This window comes from Onychostruthus taczanowskii, unplaced genomic scaffold, assembly GCF_017590055.1.
Source record: "Onychostruthus taczanowskii isolate IOZ18803 unplaced genomic scaffold, ASM1759005v1 scaffold5, whole genome shotgun sequence".
Taxonomy (NCBI): Eukaryota; Metazoa; Chordata; class Aves; order Passeriformes; family Passeridae; genus Onychostruthus; species Onychostruthus taczanowskii.
Genome location: NW_024502568.1, coordinates 5,909,471 through 5,936,874, shown reverse-complemented (window position 1 = coordinate 5,936,874; position 27,404 = coordinate 5,909,471). Strand labels below are relative to the sequence as shown.

Genomic DNA, 27,404 nt, shown 5'->3' with positions numbered 1-27,404 from the left:
ACTGGAGAGCCAAGGGGGGGTCAGCAAGACTCATTCACCCTTTAACAGCCTCTAAGGCTTGTGCATAAGTCCAGTTGGAGTCTGATGGTGGATTACCTTGGCCTGAATTAAATCATGCCACCACTGAGTGCTTCTGTGCCAGCCTTGCTGCAGCTTCAGTATGAGCTGGAGTCCCAGGCAGTAAAGTGGCATGCGGCCATTGACATTGCCAGTGATTTTTCTCTGTTTCTTTGGCAGCAGAGTGCAAGCCTCAGTTTGCTTTCCCCTGTAGGGCTATGCAATATACTTGGAATTGACTGCCACAGGGGTGGAAGCAGAGTTCCACCATCTGCCATGGACTGATCCATACTGCACTGGAAAAGGGTAAGGCTCCAGAACATCTGCAGTACATCGGTGACAGCATCATAGTGGGGAATACAGCTGGGGAAGTCTTCAAGAAAGGAGAGGAGATTATCCAGATTGTCCTGAAAGCTTGCCACTAAACGAAGTAAGGTTAAGGGACCTGCTCAGGAAATTCAGCTTCCAGGAGTAAAGTGACAAGATGGACATTGCCAGATTTCAACGGAAATGATTAACAAAATAACGTCTATGTCTCCACCAACCAACAAGAAAGAAACGAGGCCTTCCTAGGCGCTCTGGGCTTTTGGAGGATGCATATCCCAGAGTACACTACAATTGTAAGCTCCCTCAATCTCATGACACAAAAGAAAAATTATTTCTGGTGGGACCCTGAACAACAAGCTTTTGAAAAAATTAAGCAGGAGATTCCATGCAGTAGCCCTTTGGCCAGTCAGGACAGGGCAGGATGTAAAAAATGTGCTTTACACTGTGGCTGGGGGGAATGATCCTTCCTGGAGTCTCTGGCAGAGACCTGAGGAGACCCAAGGATGACTGCTGGGATTCTGGAGTCAGGGATACAAAGGGTCCGAGGCCAGCTGTACCCCAACTGTGAAAGAGATTCTTGCAGCCTGCAAAGGGGTTCAAGCCACCTCAGAAGTGATTGGCACTGAAGCACAGCTGCATCTGTTAACCAAAGTACCAGTGCTGGGCTGGATGTTCAAAGGGAAGGTTCCTTCTACACATCGTGCCACTGATGCCATGTGGAACAACTGGATCGTGCTGATCACGCAGGGAACCTAGATGGGAAATCCTAATCTCACTGAGATTCTGGAAATCATAACAAAATGGCTTGAGCATGCGAGTTTTGGACTATCTTCTGAAGAAGAAGAGGAGCAGGTGACCTGTGCTGAGGAGGTCCCACCAAATAACCAACTAGCAGAGAATGAAAAGCGATAGCGCCCTCTTCACCAGTGGTTCCTGCCCAATTGTAGAAACAAACAGGAAATGGAAAGCTGCTCTGAGGACCCCCACACAGAAAGCTGCAGAAGATACCACAGGACAAGGTGGATCAAGTCAACTTGCAGAGGTTAAAGCCATCCAGCTGGCTTTGAATATTGCTAAATGAGAGAAGTGGCAAAGACTCTACACTGACTTGTGGATGGTAGCTAATGCTCTGTGGGGATGGCTGGATCGGTGGAGAAAGGCCAAATGACAGTGCACAGGGGAAACCCACCTGGGCTGCTGAGATCTGGCAAGACATTGCTGCCTGGGTGGAGAAGCTCACTGTCAAGGTCTGTCACACTGATGTACGTGTACCCAAAAGTCGGGCTAATGAAGTAACAGCATGCCAGGTGAATTTTGCTGCCAAGGTTAAAGTATCTCAGGTAGATCTGGACTGTTAGCACAAAGGAGAATTACTTCTAGCTTGTTAGGCCCTCGATGCCTCCAGTCGTCAGGGAAGAGATGGGACATACCGATGGGCCTGTGACCAGGGGGTGGACTTAAACATGGACATTATCTCTTATGGATGAATGTGAGACGTGTGCTGCAATCTAGCAAGCCAAGCAGATGAAGTCTCTTATGGTATGGTGGACAGTAGTAAAATAAAGGTATGGGGAAGCATGGCAAGTTGACTACGTCACCCTTGCCCAAACCTGGCAAGGCAAGTGCTATGTGCTGCCCATGGTGGAAGCAAGCACTGGATGGCTGGAGACCTACCCAGTGCCTCACACCACTGCCTGGAACGCCATCTTGGACCTGGAAAAGCAAGTCCTGTGGAGCCATGGCACCCCTGAAAGAACTGAGTCTGACAATGGGACTTGTTTCAAGAACAAGCTTATAAAACCCTGACCTAGGGAACATGGCATTGAGTGTGTGTAACGTATTCCTCATAATGAACCAGCTGCTGGGAAAGTTGAATGGTGCAATGAACTATTAAAAACCACCCTGAAGGCACTGGGCGAGGGGACCTTAAAAAACTGGGAGCTGCATTTAGCAAAGGCCTCCTGGTGGGTCAACAGCTGAAGCTCCATCAATCCGGCTGGTCCTGCCCAGTCAGAACTCTTGCACATTGTAGATGGAAGTCCCTGTGGTACACGAGAGGTATGTTAGGAAAGATAGTTTAGATTAATCCTTCCTCAAAGTGAAATCCATCCATGGGATTGTTATTGCTCAAGGACCTGGTTATACTTGCAATAGAAAATGCAGAAAGATGGGGAAACCTGTTGAGTACCTCAACATTTAAACCTAACTTTAAATGAGACCTGTGTGTAATGTTTCATTGTGTATGTGTATATATATATATATAAAGTAGAGTTAAAGATGGGTATTAATTTGGGTATGATGTAGATCGTGTAGAATAAGGGGTGAATAATGTCTTAGGTTATAGTGTAAGGTGTGACCGAAGTATGTATTGTAGCACCACCTCCATCACCTTCTGATGAACTGTTAGTGCTGGGTCCTTTGTAAGAGCTGCATACCCCACCTGTGAGTTGGGTGTGGTGTTCTCTTTGTTACACGCAGCCTAAGGGTGGTCATCTCTGTTAATGTGCCGTCAAGGACTGCCCAAAATATCCTGTGTCTCACAGGATTGCATCATTCCATTGTCAAATTCCCTGCCCTGGGGGAGGTACTGACCCTTCCTGCCTGGATTTGAGGGTGGTGTATGATCTCAAGGTTTGGGGACTTGGGGGAAGCACCAGTGCACCTCCAGGGAAGGACCAGACCTTTCCACAGGACCACTGCTTTGACAAGTCCACATCCATCATTTCAATGGGAGTGCAACCACCATTTAATCAGACTGCCACCAGCACCCTGAGCAGCAGGGTGCCAAAACTCTTTGTCAGTTGAAGCCAGTGTTTCTGTACTATTGCCTTTATTGTAACTTTCCTATTAAATTGTAGCTCCATGTGGAAATCACTTGCAAGGCATTTGTGTGGGGTTAATTCCTCCCTCTGGTTGACCTTCAAACCAGCCCAATTTACAACAAGAAAACAGGACAAAGTACAATGTTCTGATGCAGCCAAAAAAACAAGTTTTGATTTAAATAAATTCAACTCTGTGCTGAGTACCTTAAAACGTTTTGAATTTAGTAAAATATTGAGTGCCTAGGGAACTTTATTAATTTTGGAGTCTGGAAGATCTTACAAATATTAAATATCTTTGCAGGAACACTTAGTCAGTCTGGATGAGCCAGCCTCGGAAGCTGGACAAGAAGCTCTGCTTAGACAAGAGCAAGCAAAAATCATTCGTTTTGAAAGGCAAGCGGAAGAGTTCCTCAATGCAGTCTTTTACAGAAAAGGTTGGTTTTAATGGGGGAGGAGGATGTGGGAAATAGTATCTCATGTGGTCTTTTTGCATGCAATGTAGGTATCAAAGATCTGATGTTCAAGTTGAATGTTCAGTATTTTTCAGCTATCTTCTTTATATATATTTATCAAGGATAAAAATTGACTCTGAAGTGATGTAGCAACATAACAGTGTGGGCTTGGGACATTGGAAGAGACTGTTGATGCCTGGGGAGCATAAAACTCTTTAACCCTAAACAAAATCTCTTCATGAGATCATTGGTGTTTTCACTTTTGGAGAAATGACTCAGTTCTTACCCAGCAGAACTGTTCCCCATAACCAGTGTTTAGGTGGGTGGGCTGTTTGGAAGAAAGGTCAAGTGGCAGTGGTGGTTGTAGGTGGGTAATGTGGTTTTTTTTTTTTTTTTAAAAAAAAAAGTCTATTTATTTTGATGGGATATGTACTAATGCAGTTTTTCTTAAAGGTCATCAGTCTTTTCACTATTGGTAATAATTACCCACCCTATTCCCAACAATCTAGAATATAAAATATTATTGGAATAGTGCTAAAGGGGATATGTGAGGAATTCAAAATGTGATCAGCAGAAGAATTGCTGTAGAATATTCTGAGAACATGCTCAGTGCTAGAAAATCACCTAAATATCTTCTGGAGAGTTGTTGCTTAAACTGCTCTTAAGGAAGGCACAGAGCTCATTTCACTTTTTTCTACAAATCTGAGAAACATTAATCCAGAGGTTGCTTCCAAATGCATCCTGAATGAAAGTACATCGTACTTATCAGTCTAACCCATGTGTGAGAAAATCTGCCAAATCAGTAATTCCAACCTATCTGCTGGGGGACAATGTAAGGCTTCAGTTTAACAAATTAGAAATTGCTGTAGCCAGTCCTCAGCCCCTCCTTCCAGTGACCAAAATATTTAAAGGTGTTTTAAGTAGATAACAGTATCTTAGCCTTTCTTTTATGACTCAAATGAATAAATACAAGCTATGCATTATGATGCTTCTATACGTTTTGCAATACATGCAGGATGGTAGGAAGGATAGTTACTGCATTACTATTGATAGTTCAGATAATACCTTTATTCCAAGGCTTCCTTTTCAATTTTTCTTTTTTCTTGTAAACTTAATGTTTCCTTTTGCTTTTGAGTTTATCCCATTTATCTTCAAATCCAGAAGGAATTTAAGAAAACTAAAGTCTAGAGAAAATACAGGTTTTTCCATATTGCTTTTTCTGGTGACGAAAAAAAAGCCTTCCCATCATTTCTAAATTGTTTCTTAAAGACCTCATTCCTTTACCACTAAACTTAAATCTTTATGTATGACGTGTCTTTTAGGAAAGTATGCTTTCTTAAATTCGCTGAGAAGCCAGCAGCCAGATATTGTAGTGTGTTAATGAAGGGTATAATACTCTGTCCATGGCTGGATACCCAGAATAAAGATAATGAAACATGCCAGATGTCTAAGAATCTTTGAGATTTTTTTTTTTTAAATATACCCTTGTTTTTCTTTCTTGGACAAAGCTGTGTTTGGTGCAAGAGTAACAGGTGAGGGGTAGAAGCCTGGCAGGAAGTCAGTTCTGAATCCTTAATGCATGATTTTCAAGTTTGCCTCTGTTTAGATTGCTTGAAATCTAACTCATGCTGCTGCCATAAGATCCCAAGGCACTGTCATACCAAAGAGGACACAAAGAATGGCAGAACTCTGACGTTCCTGTATTGCTCAGAGATGCTGAGCTCTCCTGGCTTCCTGACAGCAATTGGTTTTTTTCTTCTTTCCATCCTCACTGCCAGTAACATTTGAGATGGGTATTTTGTAGCCTGGTAAATCAGAGAAAATGCAGCTCCTTGCTGAACACTGGCCACACATTAATGTACTGAACATGAATAGGGAATTAACAACATCAGCAAACTTTTTGGACAGGTCTACTGTCCATTAATCTTAGTCCTTTCTCTGAAATTTGTGTCCCTGGCACTCTGATCCAGTAATGCTTCCTTTAAATACTCTTATTTTTCCAGTCAAAGCAGAGTGGTAATACTTAGTTATCTGTTACCTTTGCTTTGTGGCAGGTCAGGACCTTCTTCTGGTTTAATGAAATCATGCCTTTATTTGTTTCATGCTGCCCTTTTAAGGTTTTGATATAAAAATACACAAAAACTATTAAGGCTTTAAAGCTCAGAGGTACTGCTTCAGACTATATAGAGCAGATACTTTTTTTGCTGTATTTTCTCTTCTCAGAGAATTTCTATGTTTTAGTTAATTTTAGTTTTATTTTCTTAAAAAAAACCTGGACAGGTGGAGTCAAGATAAATATGTGATTGATTTCAAGTGATGCTGGATGGGCACCAGCACATATTTTCCACTCACTTTTGAACATAAAAGCATAAAGAAGAGGTACTGCTTCAGACTATATAGAGCAGATACTTTTTTGCTGTATTTTCTCTTCTCAGAGAATTTCTATGTTTTAGTTAATTTTAGTTTTATTTTCTTAAAAAAAACCTGGACAGGTGGAGTCAAGATAAATATGTGATTGATTTCAAGTGATGCTGGATGGGCACCAGCACATATTTTCCACTCACTTTTGAACAGCTTTAATCCTCAGCATACAGGCTTTATATTAAGCAAGAAGCCTTTAATGTGCTAGGTACCTACCCTTCTGCTTGAAAACGAGTTCTGTGACCTGAATTAGTGCATTTATCTTCAACAGCACTAGAAAGTTGTCATTCTGGGCTGATTCTATGAAGCTGCAGATTACAAGGATGCATGGCTGTAGGCATATGCAATATTTTATTTCTGAATGTGTAAATATGTTCAGATGTAAGCATTTCTGAAATGAACATATGAACATGGTGCACAGTAAAGGCCTGATTCTTCGTTCACAAAACACAAGTGCTGTAAAGCTCTGCATTCCTGCCAGCCCCACTTGTATATGCTGCAAGCACATGTCACACAGTTGGTATCTGTCTGGTCATGTCATCAAATTGTGTCCCTCTGGGCCTCCTTAGAGCCTTTCTATGTCCTTCAGGAGGTTATAGTGAAGACATTAGAAAAGTAGAAGAAATGCCACCACAGCAGAATAAAACCTCTACACTTTTCCAGGCTGGTGTCCTTGTGGACCATTTGGGAAGCAAGTGAGATTATAAATGCACCAAAATTTAAGTTTGGCTCATTTTTTGGTGTCTTCTTAAAACTGTAGTATTTGGTACTTACAACAAGTAAAATCTACAGGATGTTTTAAAGAAAATGGTTACATATTTACATAAACATCCTGGAAATTTACAGGATTTACAGAAATTCACTGTAAGAATATACGTGGTGACTGTATAAGATCTGAGGTGTAGAAAAGTGTGCTTAACAGAAAGGAATTTGGGCTTGATAAGTATTTAAAGCTCAATATGGTGTTTCGTCAAGAAACAGGCTGCTACTGCTGCTCTCTGATTTGTAGGCAGCTCTGCTCAACCCTTCATGTCAGTCATCTTTTACACATACCATAAAGCTGGTTTGTTGGATTGATGTACTTTTGATGAAAATGGTGGCAAAAGGCAAATCTAACACTGAAAGGTCCCACAGAAGATTTTCCTAATGCTTCTAATAGCTCAATCTCAATAGATTACCTTTCAACCTGGGCCATTTTTTAAAAGAGGTAGTAAACACTTCTCTATTGTTCCCTCTTGAGAGCTGCTTTTAAAGATTTATTTGGTCTTCTGCTGTACAGTTTTTTCCTGAATGTTTCATCGGTAATAGAAAATCAAACCTTTTGAGCCACTTCTGGAATAGTGGTGTGGTTGTCTGTGGTTTGGGGTTTTTTGGGAGTATTTTGGGAGTATTTTGGGAGTATTGTGGGTGGCTGGTATTTGTTGTTGTTGTTTTGGGGGTTTTTTGGGTATTGATTGTTTGTTTAAAAACCACAAAACTGATTTGGCCAGAGAATGCAGTGTTTCAAGTGAAGTGGCAGGACTTAGCTTTTGTGATTTAGGAGTTACAGATTTACTTTCACATCACAAATTACTACTAATCTAAAATAGTGATTTTTGTCAATAAATTTTTTGTGTTGTCCACATGCCCAGATACCTTTTTATTTATATACTATTTCATATAAATAAATTGCAATGCCTACTTGTTCTGTTTCACATCCATTACTAATAGATTTAGCAGCTCTTCTAGAAATAGAATTACTTGTCATGTGACACGTCTTGGGGTTTTGTGTATATGCAAGTTCTTTGGGTGATTCCTGATCTTGCATTGATTGCAATGTTAGAAATATCAAAAGGAATACATAGAATGAGATGGAACACACTTGAACATTTGATCTTCATGTGAATTATTTTAATTTATCAGAACTACAGGGCTTTATTTCTCAGTAAACTTATAGGGGACTGCTGCAAATTTATTTTCCATTTTACCTTTCTGTAGCTGCAGGTAAGTTATGCAACTCTTCCACTGTATAACATGTTCAATATTTTTGGATGAGCTCCATTACTTGGCACTTTAGCTCTCCTTTCCATTTCCACACCTCTTAGAGGTCTGGAAGAATATATCTATATTTTAAAACAAAATATGATATTGTGTATTTCTTTTAGCAAAGTGTTATTTTGGGAAGGCTGTACCAGAATTAGCAATGGTTCTTATTCAGGTATTCTAAGACTGAAGTACATTTTCTACAGAAACTATTTTATCTTTGGCTTTTCTGTTTTCCCCTGGAATTTTTTTTTTTTTTTTTTTTTTTTGGTAAATAAACAATGACTTAATATAAAAGCTGTTTTACTTAAAGTGCTTCCTTAAAAGAAATCTCTAATATTTGCAGACAGTCCTAGGGTCTCCGACCCCAATATTCCCCTAGTGGCCCGTGAGATCATGCAGCGAATGATCCGACAGTTTGCTGCTGAATATACCTCAAAAAATAGCTCTACTCAGGACTCCAGCCAGCCCAATAGCACAAAGAACCAAAGCCTGCTGAAAGCATCTCTGGTCGCCTCCTCTCCCACGGCTGCAACTGCTCAGAACCCTGTGCTCAGCAAACTGCTCATGGCTGACCAAGACTCACCTCTGGACCTTACTGTCAGAAAGTCTCAGTCAGAACCTAGTGAACAAGGTAGGACTCTTACCAGTGTCTTGCATCCTGTGCCAGTCCATTAATGGCATTCTTATTGCAGAACCAATTAGAAGGTTGCACTTTTGCATAAAATGTAAAGTGGAAAAGCAGTAGATGTTTTTACAATTAAATAATGACTAGTTCAGTGTGGCTGGGAGAGAAAAGACTTTTTGAAAGAATGTAGACCCATAGATACGAGAGACTTTTCTGAAGAAGGGCAAAGGGGATGGACATGCTCTAGACTCTGAGGATAAATGTGCTGTTCCTACTGGGAGCTGCCAGAAACAGTCTGCCAAAATAGACTGTACACTTGCTGATAAGAGAAGTTCACGTGGTCATGAAAATCATAATGTTGTCTCTTCTATGTAGATTAGTGCACAATCTGACTGAAAGGTTGATTTATTTTCTTTCTGGTCGTGGTGTAAGAGTATCTTTAAAAAGTCTGTGAGAAATCGCTTTGTGAAGGCCATGAAAATTATACCCATGAACTGCACTAAACTTCCAGGTTTGTGTGTTTGGAAGAAATGTCTCTTTTCTACCTTAAAAATAGACTTGTTCTGCAGAGCACAGATTGAATAACTTGTAGCAGTGTTTCAGAGCTTATTTTAATTCAAAAGCCTTGGTTTCCATCAAAAAATGCCTTTTTTTTAAAGAAACAAATTCTGTGAGTGATGTTCTATATGAACTTTTATTTTCTGAAACTGTTGAATCCTAAGTGTATCGTACTGATTAAAATTAGACCCTTTATCCTTCTTCAGAAAAATGTTAGTGTTTGAAGTCATTCTCTCACAGTAGGCTGTCCATCTGCAAATAAAAAAAATTTCTGCAAATAAAAAAATTTAAAAAAAAAAAGCCTTTTTCTAGCTACTACAGAAAAGTAGGTATCCCTTCATTCTTTTAAATTTGGTTTATGAAGCTTTTTGTAAACAGGTTAATTTTATGTGTCCAGTAATATGCAGCTTGGACATCTGGGTACACACTGCACTTAGAGCACTTACTGAAAGCTATCGTTGCACTTCAGTTACAAACTGCAGTGGGAGGTTGAGTAGTGTCTCCCTTGAAATGTGGACCTGTACAGCCAGCTGGTAGGCATTTGTTTCTAGCGGTCTTTATTATAAGTACATTTTGTGAGTGTGTTTTGCATGCATGTTTATAAATGTTAAACTGTTCTCGTTGTTAAACTTTTTGCTGAAAGAAAGAGGAAGAGAATCAGTTTTGCTTTTTCTTTGTTCCTTTTTAATTAGAGGATGGTATGGTGAAGAAGAAAGCATGTACATGAACTGTTTTTTAGCTACCATGTGATGGAAAAAACTGTAAGATAATGTATGGTGTTCATAGCGCTCATTAGGAGAGTAGAACATGTGCATATTGAATTATACAGTAATCTGTTTGCTGATGTAAATTTTTTTTCCCAATTTACATTTAATGTAATTGGAAAGAGATTTTGCCAAACTTGTTAATGAGAGATTTCAGAGGCTGTCATGAAAGATTGCTAGTGTTGCTTTGTGCTATAGTTTGTTCTAGTGGCTTGAAGGGAACCCAGCTAGTTGTAAGCTTCTCCTTGGGGTGTGAGGTTGGCCCTGCTTGTCCTCAGGGGCTTCTAGGTCATACTGACTCTTCTGAGGGAGGAAGCACGGATGCAAGTGCCTCCAGCAGCTGCCTGTGCTGTCCAGCCTCTCGAAAAGAAAGACAGACTTGATTCAGTCTGTCTCTTGTGCCTGCATAAGTGTTGCTCAAAAAGAAAATTTAATTTTCTGCTTGCTTAAGTTTGGGTTATGGTGTGTTCCCAAATGCAGTGGGTGGAACAGCTTTTCGTAAGTTAATTCGAGTTCACTGTTTATCATCTTTTTTCTCCATATGTCAAATGAGAACTTGAAGCAATCTGAAAGCTGCCTTACATTGTTCTTGTGTTGGGTGGTATGCACTTGATTAGATGGAATGAGTGAGGAGCTCTCATATGTCTCAAGTTCACCTTGCCAACAGGTTTCGTTTATCTCTGCCTCATAAATTCCTCGTTTCGAAGTTTTCAGGAACTTCAGATATCTGGGCTGCTTCAATGACAATGTTTGCCTTATTAAAATGACCAGAATTTCAAGCTGCTTCAGTGTGCAGCAGGAGCAAGGCTTTTCTGGTGAACCATGCTCCATTTTCTGGTGCCTGTAAATGCCGAGTTTACATAAGGGTTTGCAGGGGAGCATGGGGGGAGCTTGAGGATGTGCCATTAGTGAGACTGGAGGAAGCAGTCTAACAGGAAAACCAATTTGGCATATGGAAGAGAGGGAATAAAAGGACATAATAGAGAAGAAAGGCAGCAGCATTTCCAGTAGGGGCCATTGGAGGTATGAAAAAAGAAGATGAAGCTGGCTGCCATGTGAGAAGGAATCTCACATCTATATGTGTGTTAATTTAATTTCCTGTATGGAATTCGCAATTTTTCTACAAGAGATTTGGATTAAAAAAGAAAAACATCCTAATACTGGCTTGCAGCCTCCCTTTAAGGAGGGGAATATCTCAGTTTGACAAGTCTTGAAGATTGTCTCAGTTCTGGACCACTGAAAGGTAGTTATGTGATAGGCTCTGTTGTATCCAGAGCTGTGACTTGTAGGTAATTTGTTATGCTATGTCTCCTGCAACAGATGCACTTTTAATTTTGTTAATTTTTATTGATTTCTAAAGACTATATTGAAGTCACATGTAAACCATATTGCAAAAAATAAAAAAAAAAAATCCAAGCCTTATTTTCTTTAAAAATACAATAAACCAAAAAATGTGTGATAAAAATGACTTCAGCTCAGAAGACTTGCTTTGTCTTTTGAGCTGAAGGCAAGATCAGCATGGCTGATCCTGCTTCTTCAAACACTGAAGTCATTCTTTTGTCTCTGCAGACGGTGTGCTTGATTTATCCACTAAGAAGAGTCCTTGTGCTGGCAGCACCTCTCTGAGTCACTCTCCAGGGTGCTCTAGTACTTCAGGAAATGGGTAAGAGAAAGCAACTTACTATGACCTTTTGAAACAGTTTTTTACTGAAAATGTGTGCTTAGCTCCTGTTAATTTTAACTTTCTTTTGGTGTTAACCCTTTGGAGTAACGTGTTTTCAACTCGTACCTTTGGCAAATACCTTCACCCCACCTGCCAAATAAGAGTTGTTGCCAACTGAGACAGGTTTAACTTGCAGTTAAAGACTCTAATATCTGTTATTTTTGCCAATTTGGTGCTTATCCAGAGATCCTTCCATTACCTGTTTCTTGGATTTAGTGATAGGTGATTTCTGTGAACATGCAAATTCACATAAGTGCATGAAGATTCTTAGAGGCTTTGCAGTATATTTAGATTTCATTTCACTTAGGGCAAAGGTAGCTAACAGGAAAGTTTATTTTAGAGGTAACAATGATTTGGGTGATAAACCATGGTGAATTAGATTTAAATCACTGCATGATTTTTGTTAATATTTTCTAGCATAAACCACAACTTAGAAGAGGACATGTGGTAGGTAGTCTGGTAGTTCAGAAAACTTTAAATGTAACTTTGGATTTGCAATTGTTCTATAGTTTTGTTTTTTTTTTTAAATAATCACAAAGTATATGGTGTACTACTCTTGCCTAATCAGTTCAAGGTGTGAATTACTGTTAAATAATAAAACACTCTTTAGGTTTCATATTTCTAATGGTTACCATTTGCATACATTTAGAAACCCTTTACTCTTGGTCAGGGTGGTACTGGAGAGGCTGACTTGGGACTAAGAGGGGGTTTGGGTGTTGATTATCTTGAAGCTACTGTGAACAAATATTTTTTACTGAAGTACAGAAATAGTATATGGTTTAAAGTGCTATTTAATTGCTGTATTTAGCTTTATGATAGCCTTTGAAAAACTTGAAAATCTCAACTAGCAACCCTCTTCCACCCCCATTCCCATGTACTGATAACAGCTGATTGAATTTTTGCATTTCTCTTTGGAAAAATATACTGTCTCAGATTTCTCCTTTCAAGATTACTTTTCCTTTTAATATTTCTATTAATAAAATACTTCAATCCCTCTTTAAAACTTAGTCTTAATACTTTTTACAATTCTTTAGCATAAACCTTGCCCAGCAGTATTTCTCCTCTAATTCTGAACAGGTTATTTCCATCTTTATTTTCCTAGGAAGGCAGCAGAAGCCACTGAGGCTCTGTACTGTTTGTTCCCTTGTTTGTGAATCAAGTGAGGGCCAAAGTCCAGCACACAGGGATGGCAGGGCCAGCATCTGGCACTGTCCTGCTCGGTCCTGTGGGTCCAGGGAGGATGTGGCATACTGGCACCTGTGGTTACTTGTCCAGGTGTGTGGCATACGAGGCTGGCTGCAGTTTGTTCAGCATCACTAAGTGGGGTGTGACCCTCTATTATCTGCCAGTATGACCTTTATTTAGGTGTAGAATCACTGGTGCACGCTGTGATGCTGATACATGCTGTACAAGGGGTGGAGAATGCACGTTGTCTGAGAGGGCTCTCTGGAACTGCAAACTTTGATCCATTTCTCTGGATTTTGTTCTGAATCCTTGTTGACTTTTGTTGTGCACATCCTATGACTTGTTGCATCCTGGAGAGAAGTGCATAGCAAGTGCATAGTGTGTATGAAGCATTGTGTATGTTACATGCCAGGTTCTTGCAGTGGATGTCTTTTCTCTAAAGACTTTTTTTAATCCCAATGTGGTGTTAAAAATAATAATGTAGCTTTTCAGTACTATGTATCCTATCCTTAAGTAATGCTGACTTAGCCAGAGGGCTTGACACCAGTATAGCATCCCAGAGCATTAAAATAGATTCTCTTTATTAATTTGTATGCTGAACATGGAGAAATTTGGGGGTGGATTTTGAAACCAATGTGACTTAATAACTACAGGGGGCTAAGCAATCAAAGCATTAAAATAGATGTGATTCTCTGCAGCAGTAGTACTTAATTTCATAGAAAGAACACTTGTGATAAAAGGGAAATAGTAAAAACACATACTGCCTTTTTTTTTTTTTGTTTTTTTGTTAACCCTAGATCTGGATGACAGTTGGTGCTTAGCTCTTCCTTTTCCTAGGCATGCTTTTTATCAGATGAGATTCAGGGCTCTGTATATATGCAATTAGTAGTTAAGAGAGCAGTTTGGTAAGTCTAGTGTGTTTTCCTTTGTGATCCGTGGTATCTCAGCTTTCATATCTGGTGCTTAATGAAAGTCAGGCAAATACCTCTGAGGCCTGCTAAGCTTTTCCTTTTATCCTGAGCAGCAATTCTTCAATATGATGTAAGCAAACACTATCCAGGGTTTCCACCTGTGTGTAGATACTGCAGGTGGCAGTCATATTTACATGCTGAATATGTTGCACTTTGGCTTACTCTTTTATTACTGTGCTTGTTTAGTGGTAACGTCACACCAGTAACACAGTTGTGTGTAGATCTATGGCGATTGATTACTACTTTGTAATTAAGGTGCTATTTTCAGACGCTTGCGCGAAGTCTTTTCTACTCCGAGAATTTGTGAACCCAACCAGAGACCAGCCAACAGGTTTCATTTTTCTTTGCCCAAAAAGCTTCTCTTTTTTTGTGAACAAGTTTTAAAACTGACTGATGCTGAGACTTAAAAAAAAAAATTAAAGTAATAAAAAAAAAAATTTAGAGAAAAATAAATAACACAAAAAGTGATGTTACCCAAGCAAGGCCTTCTAATAAAGGAGTGGCCCCCTCACCCATCCCTCCCTACCTGTGCAAGTCCTGCTCACATCAGTTTCCTTCCATCCAATTAGGCGACCTGGGAGACCCAGCCAGCACCATCCGGAGGGACTACAGAGTGGTGATGGGGTACCTCCAAGAAGCTTGCAGGATGGAACCAGGGAAGGTTATGGCCACTCCACATCTCTTAAAGTACCGCTGGCTCGATCACTCCAGATTAGTGAAGAACTGCTGAGCAGAAACCAGTTTTCTACGGCTGCCAGCCATGGGCCATCTGGACTACAGAATCATGGACAGCACTTAATATTATCCAGGGAGGCTTCTTGGGCAAAACCACACTACGAATTCAATTTCAGCCGCATGAAATTCAGGGGAAATGGTGCACTCAGCAACATCAGTGACCTTCCTTTTCTTACAGAAAACTCTGCCTTTCAAAAAATGGCACTTCAAACTAAACAGGATGGGAAAAAGGACGTGAGCCATTCATCTCCTGTGGATTTAAAGATACCACAAGTTCGAGGCATGGACCTTTCATGGGAGTCCCGCACTGGTGACCAGTTCAGCTATAGCTCTTTGGTAATGGGTTCACAAACGGAGAGCGCGCTTAGCAAAAAGTTAAGGGCTATCCTTCCAAAACAAAATAGGAGAAGTTTGCTGGATGCTGGACCAGATTCCTGGGGCTCAGATGCTGAGCAGTCTACCTCTGGACAGCCATATCCCACCTCAGATCAAGAGGGAGATCCTGGCTCCAAGCAACCTAGGAAGAAAAGAGGGAGATACAGACAGTACAACAGCGAGATACTGGAGGAAGCAATCTCTGTGGTTATGAGCGGGAAAATGAGTGTTTCCAAAGCTCAGAGTATTTATGGGATCCCCCACAGTACACTGGAGTACAAAGTTAAAGAGAGGCTGGGCACTTTGAAAAACCCTCCAAAGAAAAAAATGAAATTAATGAGGTCGGAGGGGCAGGATGTTTCAGTAAAGATTGAATTAGATCCCCAGGGAGAAGCAGCACAAAGTGCGAATGAATTGAAGGATGAATAGGGATGTTGTAGAGTGCCAATTACTTTGCAAACTGGGTGAGCACTACTGCATAGTTCAACCATCACTGAGCGCACCTGAGTCTCCTGTTTACTGCAATGCTCTTTCCTTTGCAGTTTAGCATAGACTTATGTGAACACAGGTGAAAGATGTGCTCTGAATGTCACATTTGTAAATTTTTCTGGCCTAGTATGGCACAGTTTCCCTCCTTCACCTGCCCACTGCCCTCTTTCTTTCTTTGTTCCTTTTTTTTTTTTTTCTTTTGCCTTTTGCATGTTTCTCTGTAATAGAGAATTCAGTTACCTCACAAAGAATGCAGATCTGTAGAAGTGGACGTCTTGCCTATAGAGCCTGCCTGAACTTCTGATGTTGGATTTTTCATATCTGCCTTTATAGAAAGAAGTCCACTTTGTTAAACTGACACTCTCCTAAAACCAGGCAATTTTCAAATGAAAATCAGACTGTCATTCTTCAAAACTGTTTCAGAAATCTTTTTTCCCTTCTTATTTTTTGTTGATCCAGTTGATTGAAAGGTTTGAGCTAAATCAAATTATTTAGGAATGGTACCTCTCTAGAACTCAGATTTGTCAACTAGATAGATAATCAATTGGGTCTAATTAGGCTCTCCACTGTTTTCTTTCTAAATTAACTGTACTTACCATTTGCTGTCTGCTTAGTGCTCACCCGGAGGGGAGGGGAGGGAAAACTTACATACACTACCTTCAGAAAATGTCAGTTAATTATTTATAACACTACCTTCGCTGTAATTTTATTTGGTGTTTTTGAAGGGTGATATTTAGACTCACCTGCTTGAGGATGTAGCCTTATCTCACGGAAGACAAGCTTCTCACAGTCAGGAGCAGTCAGGGTACACTAAATGATATATTAGGGTATGCCTCATTATACCAGAACTATGGTTCTTTGTGACCTTTACACTTTTTACAGACTTGGTTCTGAGTTTACTAATGTATGTGGTCCCAACAACTAGTTTAAATGACTCTAATCCAGGGATGGGGGATTTGTGTAACAAACTACTGTGATACTGGGGGAAAAAAAAAAAAAAAAAAAAAAAAGAAAAAAAAAATAGCCCATAAAATGGTGATCTCAAACGTTACAACCTCAGTAGTCTGCCCAAATATCCACATTAGTGAAGGAGCTTGTTAATGTTCAGGGAAGAAGTAAAACACTGGTAGCCTGATCTAATTCAGGCTCTGCATCATATCTATCTGTAATACTGTCAGGGTCGAACACTCAATGAATGGGTGTTTCCTTTTTAAATATTACAGTTGCCAGTAGCAGGAATTAAGTCCTGCTTTTTTGTTGTTGTTTTTATTTAATCTATTTTGATAGTGGTTTAGCACATGCTAGAATAAGCATTTAAACACCATAAAAAAAGCACTCCTTAAACCACAAATCTGGGGTTTTTTTCAGTATGGTGGTATCTTTATGCTTATATGGAGATCCAGGATAAGTTTTGTACTGAACTTTTATCTTTGATACTTTCTGCGGGAGTGGTCAGTAACTGAGTGGAACTTACTGGACTTACCACAACATGACCAAATCATAATTGCTGGTTCTTCAGGTAGAAGCAATTTGGTCTTAATCTGTGCAAAAGGTAGATAGAATTACCATTTTTTTCCCCATTTGCACAACCAAAAGAAGCATTGGAGTTTTTGTGTGAGATCATTAAGTGATGTCAGTGAAAGTGGTCTCTCAAAGTTCATGGGAGGGTGGCCTAGGTAGCCCTAGGGATGCTGAATGACTTCTGGAACAATTGATTCTATTAGCCTCTCCCCCTCCCCAGCAACTTCATATTTTCAAAGGTTAGGCACACCATTGCTGTTGTTTTAAATATGCACTGCTCATTCTTGAAACGGACTGGGCATTTGGCCCCAAGTATACTTTATTTTTGTTTACTTAATATATTTTAGCCCTCAAAATCCTGGTTCCTTGTAGCTTTCTAGTTGTCATCTTGGCATTTAAAGCAGTTTAAGCTCAGTAGCAGTATCAAAACTCTGCAATACGTTCCAGTTTAGCTGGTGATTGCAATAAAGGCGCAGTTTAAGGTGTGGTTTCATCTGCTGTTGGAGGTTATGGTAGAAAGTTTGTTGCAAGTTAAAAAAAAGAAGTAACACAGTTTTACTCTTGAGAGAGGTTTAACCTTTTGCAGTTGTCCTTATTTAAGAAACATGAGTTGAGTTTTATAAAACTTGTCACTGTAGTGTACGTGGAGTGCTCATTTTACTAACCTAAATATTTTGTATGTGTATGTTTAAGTGGGTGACAATCGTGCAGCAGAAGAATGGTGTGCCTACCCTTTAATGCTGCAGTTTTAAAAGAGAATTTGTCTTGTCATTTCAGACTGTAGGCTAAGAATTGTAAATAGATAGTGAGAAGTTGAGTACTCTTTATTTGCTTTGGTTAGGAAGTGGATTAAAAAAAAAACAAACAACAACAAACCAAACACGTAACTTTCTCAGTTTAAATGTCCTGAGACCTGAAGATTGTAATACTCATAACTGCAAAGCTTTTAAACACAACACTTGATCTGTGATAACTTAATATTCAGGTAATCTTTCTTTTTCGAGAAGCTTTTGAACAACCATATTTCCTCCAAAGGTCTCTGTTTAAAAAGGAAAAAAAAGAAAAAGTGTAGATTATTTTTTAAGCACTAATTGCATTACATTGGTAACTGCAATATGAAATAGCCATTATTGTTTTGTGAAGCATGGTTGAGATTAGTTAGTGGTCCCTTTTTAAAATTTCATGAGCCTCTCAAAAAATAAAAACAAATTTAAAAAAAGCTGCTGAATATTCAAAAGATATATATTTTACCTTATTGTAGGTTTTGTAAATTTAGTCTGTAATATTCAGGTGCACCTTTTAATGTTACTTTTTTGTTTCGAAATCCCATCTAACGTATTTTTTCTGAGGTGATTCATCACTTAAGACTAGTATCACTCTAAGTGCTGCAGTGATCACTAAGATTTTGTTTCATTTTTCACTACGTATATTTTGCAGGCGCTTTCAGTGTAGCTAACTAGTAGTATTTGGGATCATTTTGAATATATGATTGGAATTAATGTTTGTCCATTAGCATGCTTAATTTTCTGCTGACCGGCAGTTTGCATGGCCAAAATCCCTGGTTGACCATATTTTGGTGTGGGAAGGTGTGGTTCACTGCGGTCTTTGTAACAAAAGCCTTGTTTCTCATCTTATTTCTGATAAGTGGATGCTTATGTTACTTGGATCACTTGGACAGGAGAAAGATTTTAAAGCCTTCTCCTGCTGCTCTTGTGAGATCGCATTAACGTGTAACATAGACAAACTGCAACCCTGTAAAAATCGAGCCGTCGTTAGGAGGAGACCTTTCGGGTATTTTTTGTCACTAGTTTTCTCTTATTCCCGAGAATGTCCATCCAATGTAGTTATTGGACTTAACAGTATTGTTGTGTACTACGTTGATGTAGCTGAAAAAGCCTGACAGCAAGAAACTGTGAATTATATTTGTGGCAGTCTCTGAAAACTAGTTTTTCAGTCCAAGTACCATGAAGGAGAATCCCCCTCCCCTACCCCATCCTAGAAAAGTAATTTTATATTTTGTGTGTATAAAGTTTTAAGGATCGAAGTTTCATATTGTACTGAAGTTTAGGTGTCGCTTGGTAAATCTTTGCTGCAGCATATAATTGAAGATGAGTAAGGCTTAGTGTGGTAGGGGTCCTGGTGTGGAGTTAATTATCGTACAGTTCTGGTGGGAAAGCCCAACATGTATGAAATGTGTCCTTTTTTTTCTTTTTTTTTTTCATTTGGATTTGTAAGATGTAAAAGTGCTTTTTTAGAACTCTGACCTATTACAAACTATTACCTCACTTTCAGCCAGCTGGATCCTCATTCCACAGTGTTGTAGGCATTATTGTGGCTGTAATGCTTGAGTACAGCTATAGAGTTGAACGTTTCCAGTTAGATATTGTAGGGACACGTTTCTGGACTCATTTTTATTTCTGTCTAAAGATTATTTATTTTCCAGTCATTCCCTGATTTTTTTTCTAAAGGTTCAAGACAGTTTCCTTTAGAATTTCTCATTTTTTCCCTGTTGCACAGGAGAAGTTGCTGCATAAGCAATACAGGTATGCCTTTACTTTCTTTTTTGTTGCAGAACTCATAACTTGATGTTTGCATTACCAACCCTACTGCTACACCTGAATTCAAACTCTGAACTTTTTTGGCAGTTGGAGAAAAAAATATTTTTAACAATGCAGGGGCACACATAGGATAATGCCTTCAGTAAGGGAACATGTTCATCTTCTGTGTTCTCTTGCAACTCCTGCACAACCTTTTTTGCAGAACTTTCCACCGCTGGAGGATATTCCTAAACGCAGGATGTAACTGCATTTGTGCTTAGACTGGGTAAGAGCAGACAAGGAATAGTCTGTGCTTTGTCTTGTGGCAGGCCAACAATTGCATCTAAATATTTCTTTCATGAGTACTCAAGAGTACATTGCCTTTCCCTGGAAATTCATGGGAGCTGGCAAAGTGATTTAGCGGCTTTAGGGTTGAGTAAGCTTTGTGAAACAACTTTTTAGTTCTGATTGAATTGCTTTTTGTATCATCTGCAACAATTGTTATACAGGCAAAACTGGAATTGCCATGTGTTTCTTTCCAGTTTACTTTCAAGTAATGCTCTTAAGATGTCCTTGAGTCTTAGGAGAAGAACACAGTGTCCAAGGAGTGAAGGGAGCACTCTACTGTTCCCTTTTTTTCTCAAAAATAGTATGGCTGCATCTGTAATGTAAAGACCTCTTTCTTCAGTGAAGACAAAATTTGAACTCTTCAGTATAAGAATGCATACTCTTACTGCAGTCCAAAATCTTACGAAGGCGAAATTATTAACCTTACTGAAAGATTTATCACAATATTTTAAATAGCTTAAATTCTCTGCCAAATGTTAGAAGTAGGATGGGAAGGGTTGTTTCCCTTATTTTCATGAGGATCAGAAACCTCTAGGTATTCCCCACAAATGTTTCAGAAACTAAATGTAATTTCAGTCTAGGTCAATGTTGCTTTTTCTTGGCATCAGTACATAATGTTGGCTAATATTGTTTTAGAAAGCTGTAAGAAGATAATTTTGAGACTTGTTTTGGTACTATAAAGGTTTCTACTTGATCTTGAATTGTATTGAAAATTCAGTAATTGGAACCTTGAGAAACCTGAAAATCTGCACTGCTAGTTGTATGCAGTTCTGATGAATGTAGCAGATAAAGTAGCCACTATAGTAACTCATTTCAGATTATCCAGTGTATAAACACAGTGCACTGTGATGACCACTAGGCAGAGAGATATTACAAACTCAAAACCATCTGTAGATCCACTTCACGTATACCAGAAAAAGCTGTTAAGTACTTGCAGCATTCCAGTGTCCATCTCTCTCTCTCTCTTTCCTCTTCTTTTTTGATTGGGGCCAAGTCTCTAAACCAGTATTACAACAGTAGTTTTGGACCTCATGTTCTACTGAATTATGCCTATATTCAGGTATTGTCATAAAAAACCTTCATATTAAGAGAGCTTTATTTAATCCTTACAAAAATCTCTCTACCCAGTTGCAAAATCAATTTTCCTGGGTGATGTACTAGAAAGGAGGATTTTTTTTTTAGACTGTCCAGGGCATTTAATTTACCTTCTTAAAAACAGCAACATCCCCGCTGGTGCCCCTGTGCTTGTCTCTACTGAATTGGTAAGTATAATTTAGGAGGACTCAAGATGATAACTACCTTACAGAGCAGGGATTAGGACACAGGCTTCATTTTGACTGGAGCAGGAAAAGTTAACGTCAAAAACAATTTCTCTCATCATCACCTAGCACAGTTTATCTTAATATTTTTTTCCTACTCAGAAATAATGAGGATACTACTAGAGCTACTTAAACAGTTTATCAATTACTTGGTGCTACATTTCTCAAATAGTTTTGCAGATAATACTTTTTATGCCTGCGTGAAAACATGTAAACTATAAAAAGCACTTGTCTGACCTATTCTAAAGTACCAGAAAAGGGATAAATAACTGCAGCACTTTCTCTGTTACAATGCCAGAGTCTTAATTAAATCTGGTCTTCAGGTTATGAAATACTTCAAATATACAATCTAGGATCATGAACAGCTTGTCAGGTCAGATCACAAGGTTTCTTGGGATATTAATCTGTCTTTTAAAGACTAGTACAACAAAATATTCTGGAGTTCAGGCAGGGGATGTATATATACATGCCTGGTATTTTTAACTGATCATTTCAGTAGGCCATTTCAGGGCTTAACATTGGGAATCTGGGATGATGGGTAGGGAAGGGATGTTTCCCAAACTGAAAAAAACATTTTGGACCATTGTTTAATGTTCAGTTTGAAAACTATATCACAAGAAAAATGGGTAGGGATTCTTTCTCCCTTATGCCTTCAGGGAATGAGTAGTATTTAGAATCTCTGGCTGAAATTCAAGCCTTTTTACCGTGTAAATTTTTAATATAAACTCATTGACATGCTTTTTACATCTGAGGACTGAAAATGGATCTTAATGTTTAAGTTGTGGAATGGTATATTTCTTAAATGAAGGGGGAACATTTAAAAAAAATAGATTAGAATACCAGCATTAGTGAGCTTAAGGAATTTTAGTATGTAATAGCAAAGTATAGCAAAGTATTTGATTAAAAACTTAATCTTGAATTGCTAGTCTGTAACTAGGTGCATTCTAATTTAGCAGGTGAATATTCTTTACTTATCGATATATGATGGGCTTTTTGCAAATAGAAACCTTTATCTGAGTCCCACGTGTTGCTTGTACTGATGGGATGTATGCTTACAGCAGCTTACTGCTGCTTTAAAATGTATAAAATGTTTTGAGTGTTTGCTCATAACTCTTTTTAACCTCCACTTGTTAAATTGTCAGACATTGGTATTTTATCAGTCCGCAGTGTAAGTTTAAACTAATGTTCTTAGGAATCCAACTTGTACACACACTGTTTAAAAACCCTCAGGGACAGTTTACACACTATCCTCACTCAATTCAGGTACTTGTACTCTCTTCTTAAACCTAGCAGTGACTTGTATTTTGTTTTGCTTTTCTTTTGACGTGCTGATAGCACATCCTTGATGAATGTCAACTTAAAACTCAGTTCAGGTATCCAGGTATAACTCAGCCAAACGGATTTTAAAGCTGCATATTTACTCTCCAGCACACAGTGCCTCAGACACTTATAGTGGCATTCTGTATATTCAGTTATTACTACTGAGCAGATCGCGTGGGGGTTCCTGGTATGTATTGTAAGAAATTCCTATGTATATTATATAATATGTATTATATTATATACATATATAGTATATATGTTATCTTAAACTTATATATTTTAAAATGCCACTACTAGCCAGCGCAGCTAAAAATGAAATACATTCCCAGCTGCTTCTGTGAACAGCAGAGGCGGCTTCTTAACGTGGCTCTTGCTTCTCTCTCACCATAACTACTTCTAACCTCAAGCACGGGTCCTTGGCTGTCTGACCTCTACACTCTTGTTATGCAATGTCCTTAGAGAATTCTGTGCACTGGCCACTGTGATGGAAACCAATGGGCCGGGAGTGCTTTGAGTTTATTAGTAATTGTTCTGCCAAAGTTGGTGTTTGTATGACAAGCGTGTAAACCTGTCAGATAATCAGCAGAGGTCCAGGTTGTCCATAATTATTTCCAGCTCCTGGGTAGGACCAGAGCTCACAAGGTGCCTCCTTTCTAAGGCTGAGCACTTTTCACCGAACACCTGCAGTGCCAGGCTTCTGTGCTGTGCTCACCTGGAGGCCAAGCCTGAAGCTAAAATCTGCTGTTCTGCCTTCATGGTGATCTGTTGGCAGTCGCAAGTCAGCAATACCTCTGCTTTATTATTTGACACTTTACATCTAAAAAGTCTTCTTTTTCTATTTATGTAACCCATAGTCTTTGAAGAGTATGGAAAATGGCATTTCTCTCTGACCTCTAGAAGTTCAAGTGTCATGGGAAAAAAAAACAGGAACCCCCCCCTTTACTCTTATGGACCTCATTTCAATATACTGTTTACAGTTTGACGGAATTGTATAATTTAATATTTCTCTTGTACTGTAGTTTATATTTATTTACAGATTTTTTTTGTACTGTGTGATTTGAATTTTTTGTTCCTTGCTATGATCAATGTTTTATGTAGTAGAGCACTTATGATCACAAATTAAGGTTTTTGGTTTGATTGCACTACATTAATTTTTTTAATGCAGTTCTGATTTTTTGACTGGACTAAATAAGCTGTGTCTTAATGTATGTGATAAGTACTTTTAAATTTTTATTTCATGTGGTCCATTTATTTTTTGCATTGTATGTCAAAGCGCTAATTCTCTTGTTGTGCATGTGTAAGATTTAATGGCTCCATTGTATTATTTGACCATGTCATTTTGGAAACACATTCCCAGCTGTAACGTTGTGTATGGTAGTTTTCACTGGATGCTAGACTTTTCAAAACCACTATTCTTCTAATAAATTTTGTTGTGAAAAACTTCAAGGGGTTCCAGTTCTGTTGTTCCTAATGTGCTTTCTAAATGCTTGTTACTAGTAGCCCAAGGATATGAGATGGAAACTATCACAAGGGGGGAGAAGCAGGGGAGGAAGTGAAAATAGAAGGTAAAGCAATTTCTGGCTGAAGGACTGAGCTTTGGAACCTCCATACTCTGTTGGGTTCTTGCCCTAAATAGGATTGATGGTAAAGCTGCTTTAGCAGCTGGGTAGGGAATACATGTGAAAGCTGAAACGCTGTCTCATAGCAGCCCGGTCTCATGAACTCCCATACTCTTAATTTGTGCTTCCCTATTGGCCACCTTAATTTCCTTAATGGTAAATAATTTATCCAGCGAAGAACAACCAACCTCTCAGGAGGGAAAGTAAAAGGTGGTGTAGTGATGTTCACTGAGCACTCAGTAATGAGCCAAGCTAGGCACGGCGGTGGTGAAAGCGTGGCCAGAGCCGCGTGGGGGTCGGTTTTGGGCTGTGGGGTGGCAGCGGGCAGAGCACCGGTTTGGGCAGCAGCGCTTTGCACTGGAGCACACGTCACCAGGCACAGGCACCTTGCTTGGCTGCCCACCAAGGCCTGGTGTTGCTTTTGTTTTCTCTGCAGCTTTATTTTCTCTGCTCTTCTTCCCCAGCTCCCCATTAGCACAGGGAAAGCTCCAGCAACTGCATCTTGCTGTCCCTCTGCACGGGGGCACAAGGCAAATCCAGCAGTGGCACCACACTGCAGCCGGCCCCTCTCCAAGATCCACGTTTACTTTCTCGTGCTGTACTTTGGGTTGAACGACTTTTGACGTTCTGCATTATTGATACCGAAATGCTGAATACTAAAATGTAGGTTACACTAAGTGGTGTATAATGGAACCCACGTGAGTTTAGGCATTTCTGCTAACCTTTGTGTTCAGTTCTAGGATGAGAGTGATGCATAGGGATTTCCTATCTTTAGGAAAATTCATAATGCTGCCCAGGTTTCTTTCCTCCTGAGAAATTGCCTTTCCTAGCATGTGCTATTGAAAAGTAGTTGTCAGGTTTGAATTTTTTTTTGTTGGGGTTTGAATTTTTCAGTGCCATTTCCTCCTGAGAAATTGCCTTTCCTAGCATGTGCTATTGAAAAGTAGGTAAATTGGGGTTTGAATTTTTCAGTGCCTTTTTTCTTTTTTAAAATCATTAAATAACTGTTACATTACATGCTAATTATGGTATTTCTTGTATACTAATGCTGATATTAAAAACAAAAAGCAGAATGGTAATTGGGTGCTGTCATTGGTTTAGCTTTACCAGGCAAATTTCTCTGAAGTAAAAAACTTGGTTTAACTAGAGACTACATCTTACATTTATTCAGGAATAGTGAGTTTTTATGTGTAAATAGCTTGAAAGCCTCGTGCAGTAAACTATCATTTATCATTTTTTTTTCTCTTTGTCTGAATACATCTGTCAAATCTATGAAAATAGCCTTTGAAAGTGATGAACCACATTCCCATCTGCCATTCTTTAGGATGCATTACACTGTGCAGGCTTGTCCCAGAACATTTTTAATTGACACTTTTAGTCCTGCGATTATCAGAAATACCACGTTTTTCTGCTTTTCCTGAAGAACTTGCTGATGGTCTCACACTGCTAAGATGAAATTGTTCAAACTTAAATGAACACAGTCTTGATTTCTTCTTTTAAAAGCTGTTTCCTCTATCATGACAAGATTTCACAAGATGTTGCGCCCAGACCCAGAAAGAAGCTTCCATGCTGTTGTCTCTTATAAAAGTAGAAAAGAAACATAATTAGCCCCGTTACACAGCTTTAAAAGTCACCTGCTAATTTCCTTCAGCTTGTTTGGACTCAGGGTGGGTTTTGAGCTGCTCAGTCTGTTACTGGAAGAGGCAGCTGGCTCTTTTGTACCTGCAGGAGCATATCTGATCACCTTCTGAAGTAACAGTTCCTTTGTGGAATACCTGTGGACTGTACCCCCACATACACCTGGGTCACTTGCGACAATGCAGATCCTCCCTCGGGTGTGGAATGAGAGACTCAGCTCATTGTTCCTCTGTGGAAGTAAGAACTGCCGGGAGGGGAACAGCAGGAAGCTTCAGCTTCAAGTGCACCTGAAAGATTTGGCATTTTAACTAAACCTGTAAAGAGGCAACTCCCTGAGCTCAGCATGAAGGATCTGAGCTGGAAATAAGCTTAATTTCTGTGAATGAAGCTGGTTTAATTAAGGGAATTTCTAAGCATGACAGTTTCACCTTCCCATGTAACCAAAGCCGAACCCTTGTGGTGTGGCTCCTCAAACAGCACCAGTGCAGAGCTTGCTCTGGTGTCTGCAGTGAGACAGATCACCAGCGGCTTTCCTGCCTGAGCATGCTGAGCTCTAATTTCCTAGAGGCATGACAAAAGTGGCTCTGGGGGATGGGGAGGATTTAAATCCTGATTCAGGAAGATACTTCAGCAAATCACTATTTTCTTAATCTGCCAACTCTGCTCTGGCAGATGCCCAAACAAGGGTACTGGCTGAATGGAGGTTTTAACTGGAAGTCTTGGACCTGTTTAGGAATATGATTCATACACAGAGGAACAGAGCTACAGATGAAAAGCAATTTCAAAAAACTGAGGTTGAAGTGTTAGGGTAAATCTAGGATTACGGATTTTGATGCAATGAAGATGGAAAAGAGATTAAAGAGAAAGTTGATCTTTTTAATGTAATTATTTTTAAGACACTTTAGTAGATGTTACGATGCTGGAAGGATCCCAGTTTGTGAGAGTGCTGTTTCCTCTGATCTGGTACATTTGATGCAGACTCTGTAACTTGAAATCCAAGGTGTTCTCAGCTGTCTAGTAGGAAAATCAAAAGAAATGTGAATGACTTCACACCTATGAATTATGAATTAATTAAGTTCTTTCTTACCCACCTACTTGAAAACCACAGACAACACAATCTTTAAAAGCTCCCTTTTGGTATCATGAAGAGGGAACACAAAACAATTGCATCTTGTTTTTCACTTTGAATGTTTCAAAATTACAGATCACGTTTGAAATAGAACTTCTAAAAATCTTCTCTTGCTGCCTCCTCCTCTGCAGGTGTCTCGCAGCTCTGCAGGAGTCTGTTCCCAACACACTTAACTAAAAGGCAGATTTTCGTATGAGATGGCTACAGCTCAGATTTCCAGGAGCTGTTTAAAAGCTCAACTAAAATTAGAAGTGCTTAAGGTATACTTCAGAGCACAGAACTACAATCACTGCTGTCTGAACATACAAAAGTTGCCTGTATGAAAATGCAGCTGCATCCCCCTAAGGAGCTGACCGGAGTCCTGGACTGTCACCTGCCCAGCCCTCACATTAACACCCCGAGGGATGGGGCAGAGGCTTCAGCTGTTGCCTGTACCCGAGCCTG

At 39.4% G+C, this 27,404-nt stretch overlaps 1 protein-coding gene across 1 annotated transcript in view; it reads left to right on the top strand.

Moving 5' to 3' along the window:
* The window catches only part of LCOR (ligand dependent nuclear receptor corepressor), a 60,242-nt gene that overhangs the window by 10,952 nt on the left and 21,886 nt on the right, over positions 1–27,404 (top strand). The window contains exons 3-5 of the mRNA XM_041415391.1: positions 3,508–3,640; positions 8,448–8,735; positions 11,621–11,714. Of these exons, the coding sequence (XP_041271325.1) occupies positions 8,498–8,735; positions 11,621–11,714 (332 nt within the window). The 5' untranslated portion in view covers positions 3,508–3,640; positions 8,448–8,497. The remainder of the gene's footprint in view (positions 1–3,507; positions 3,641–8,447; positions 8,736–11,620; positions 11,715–27,404) is intronic.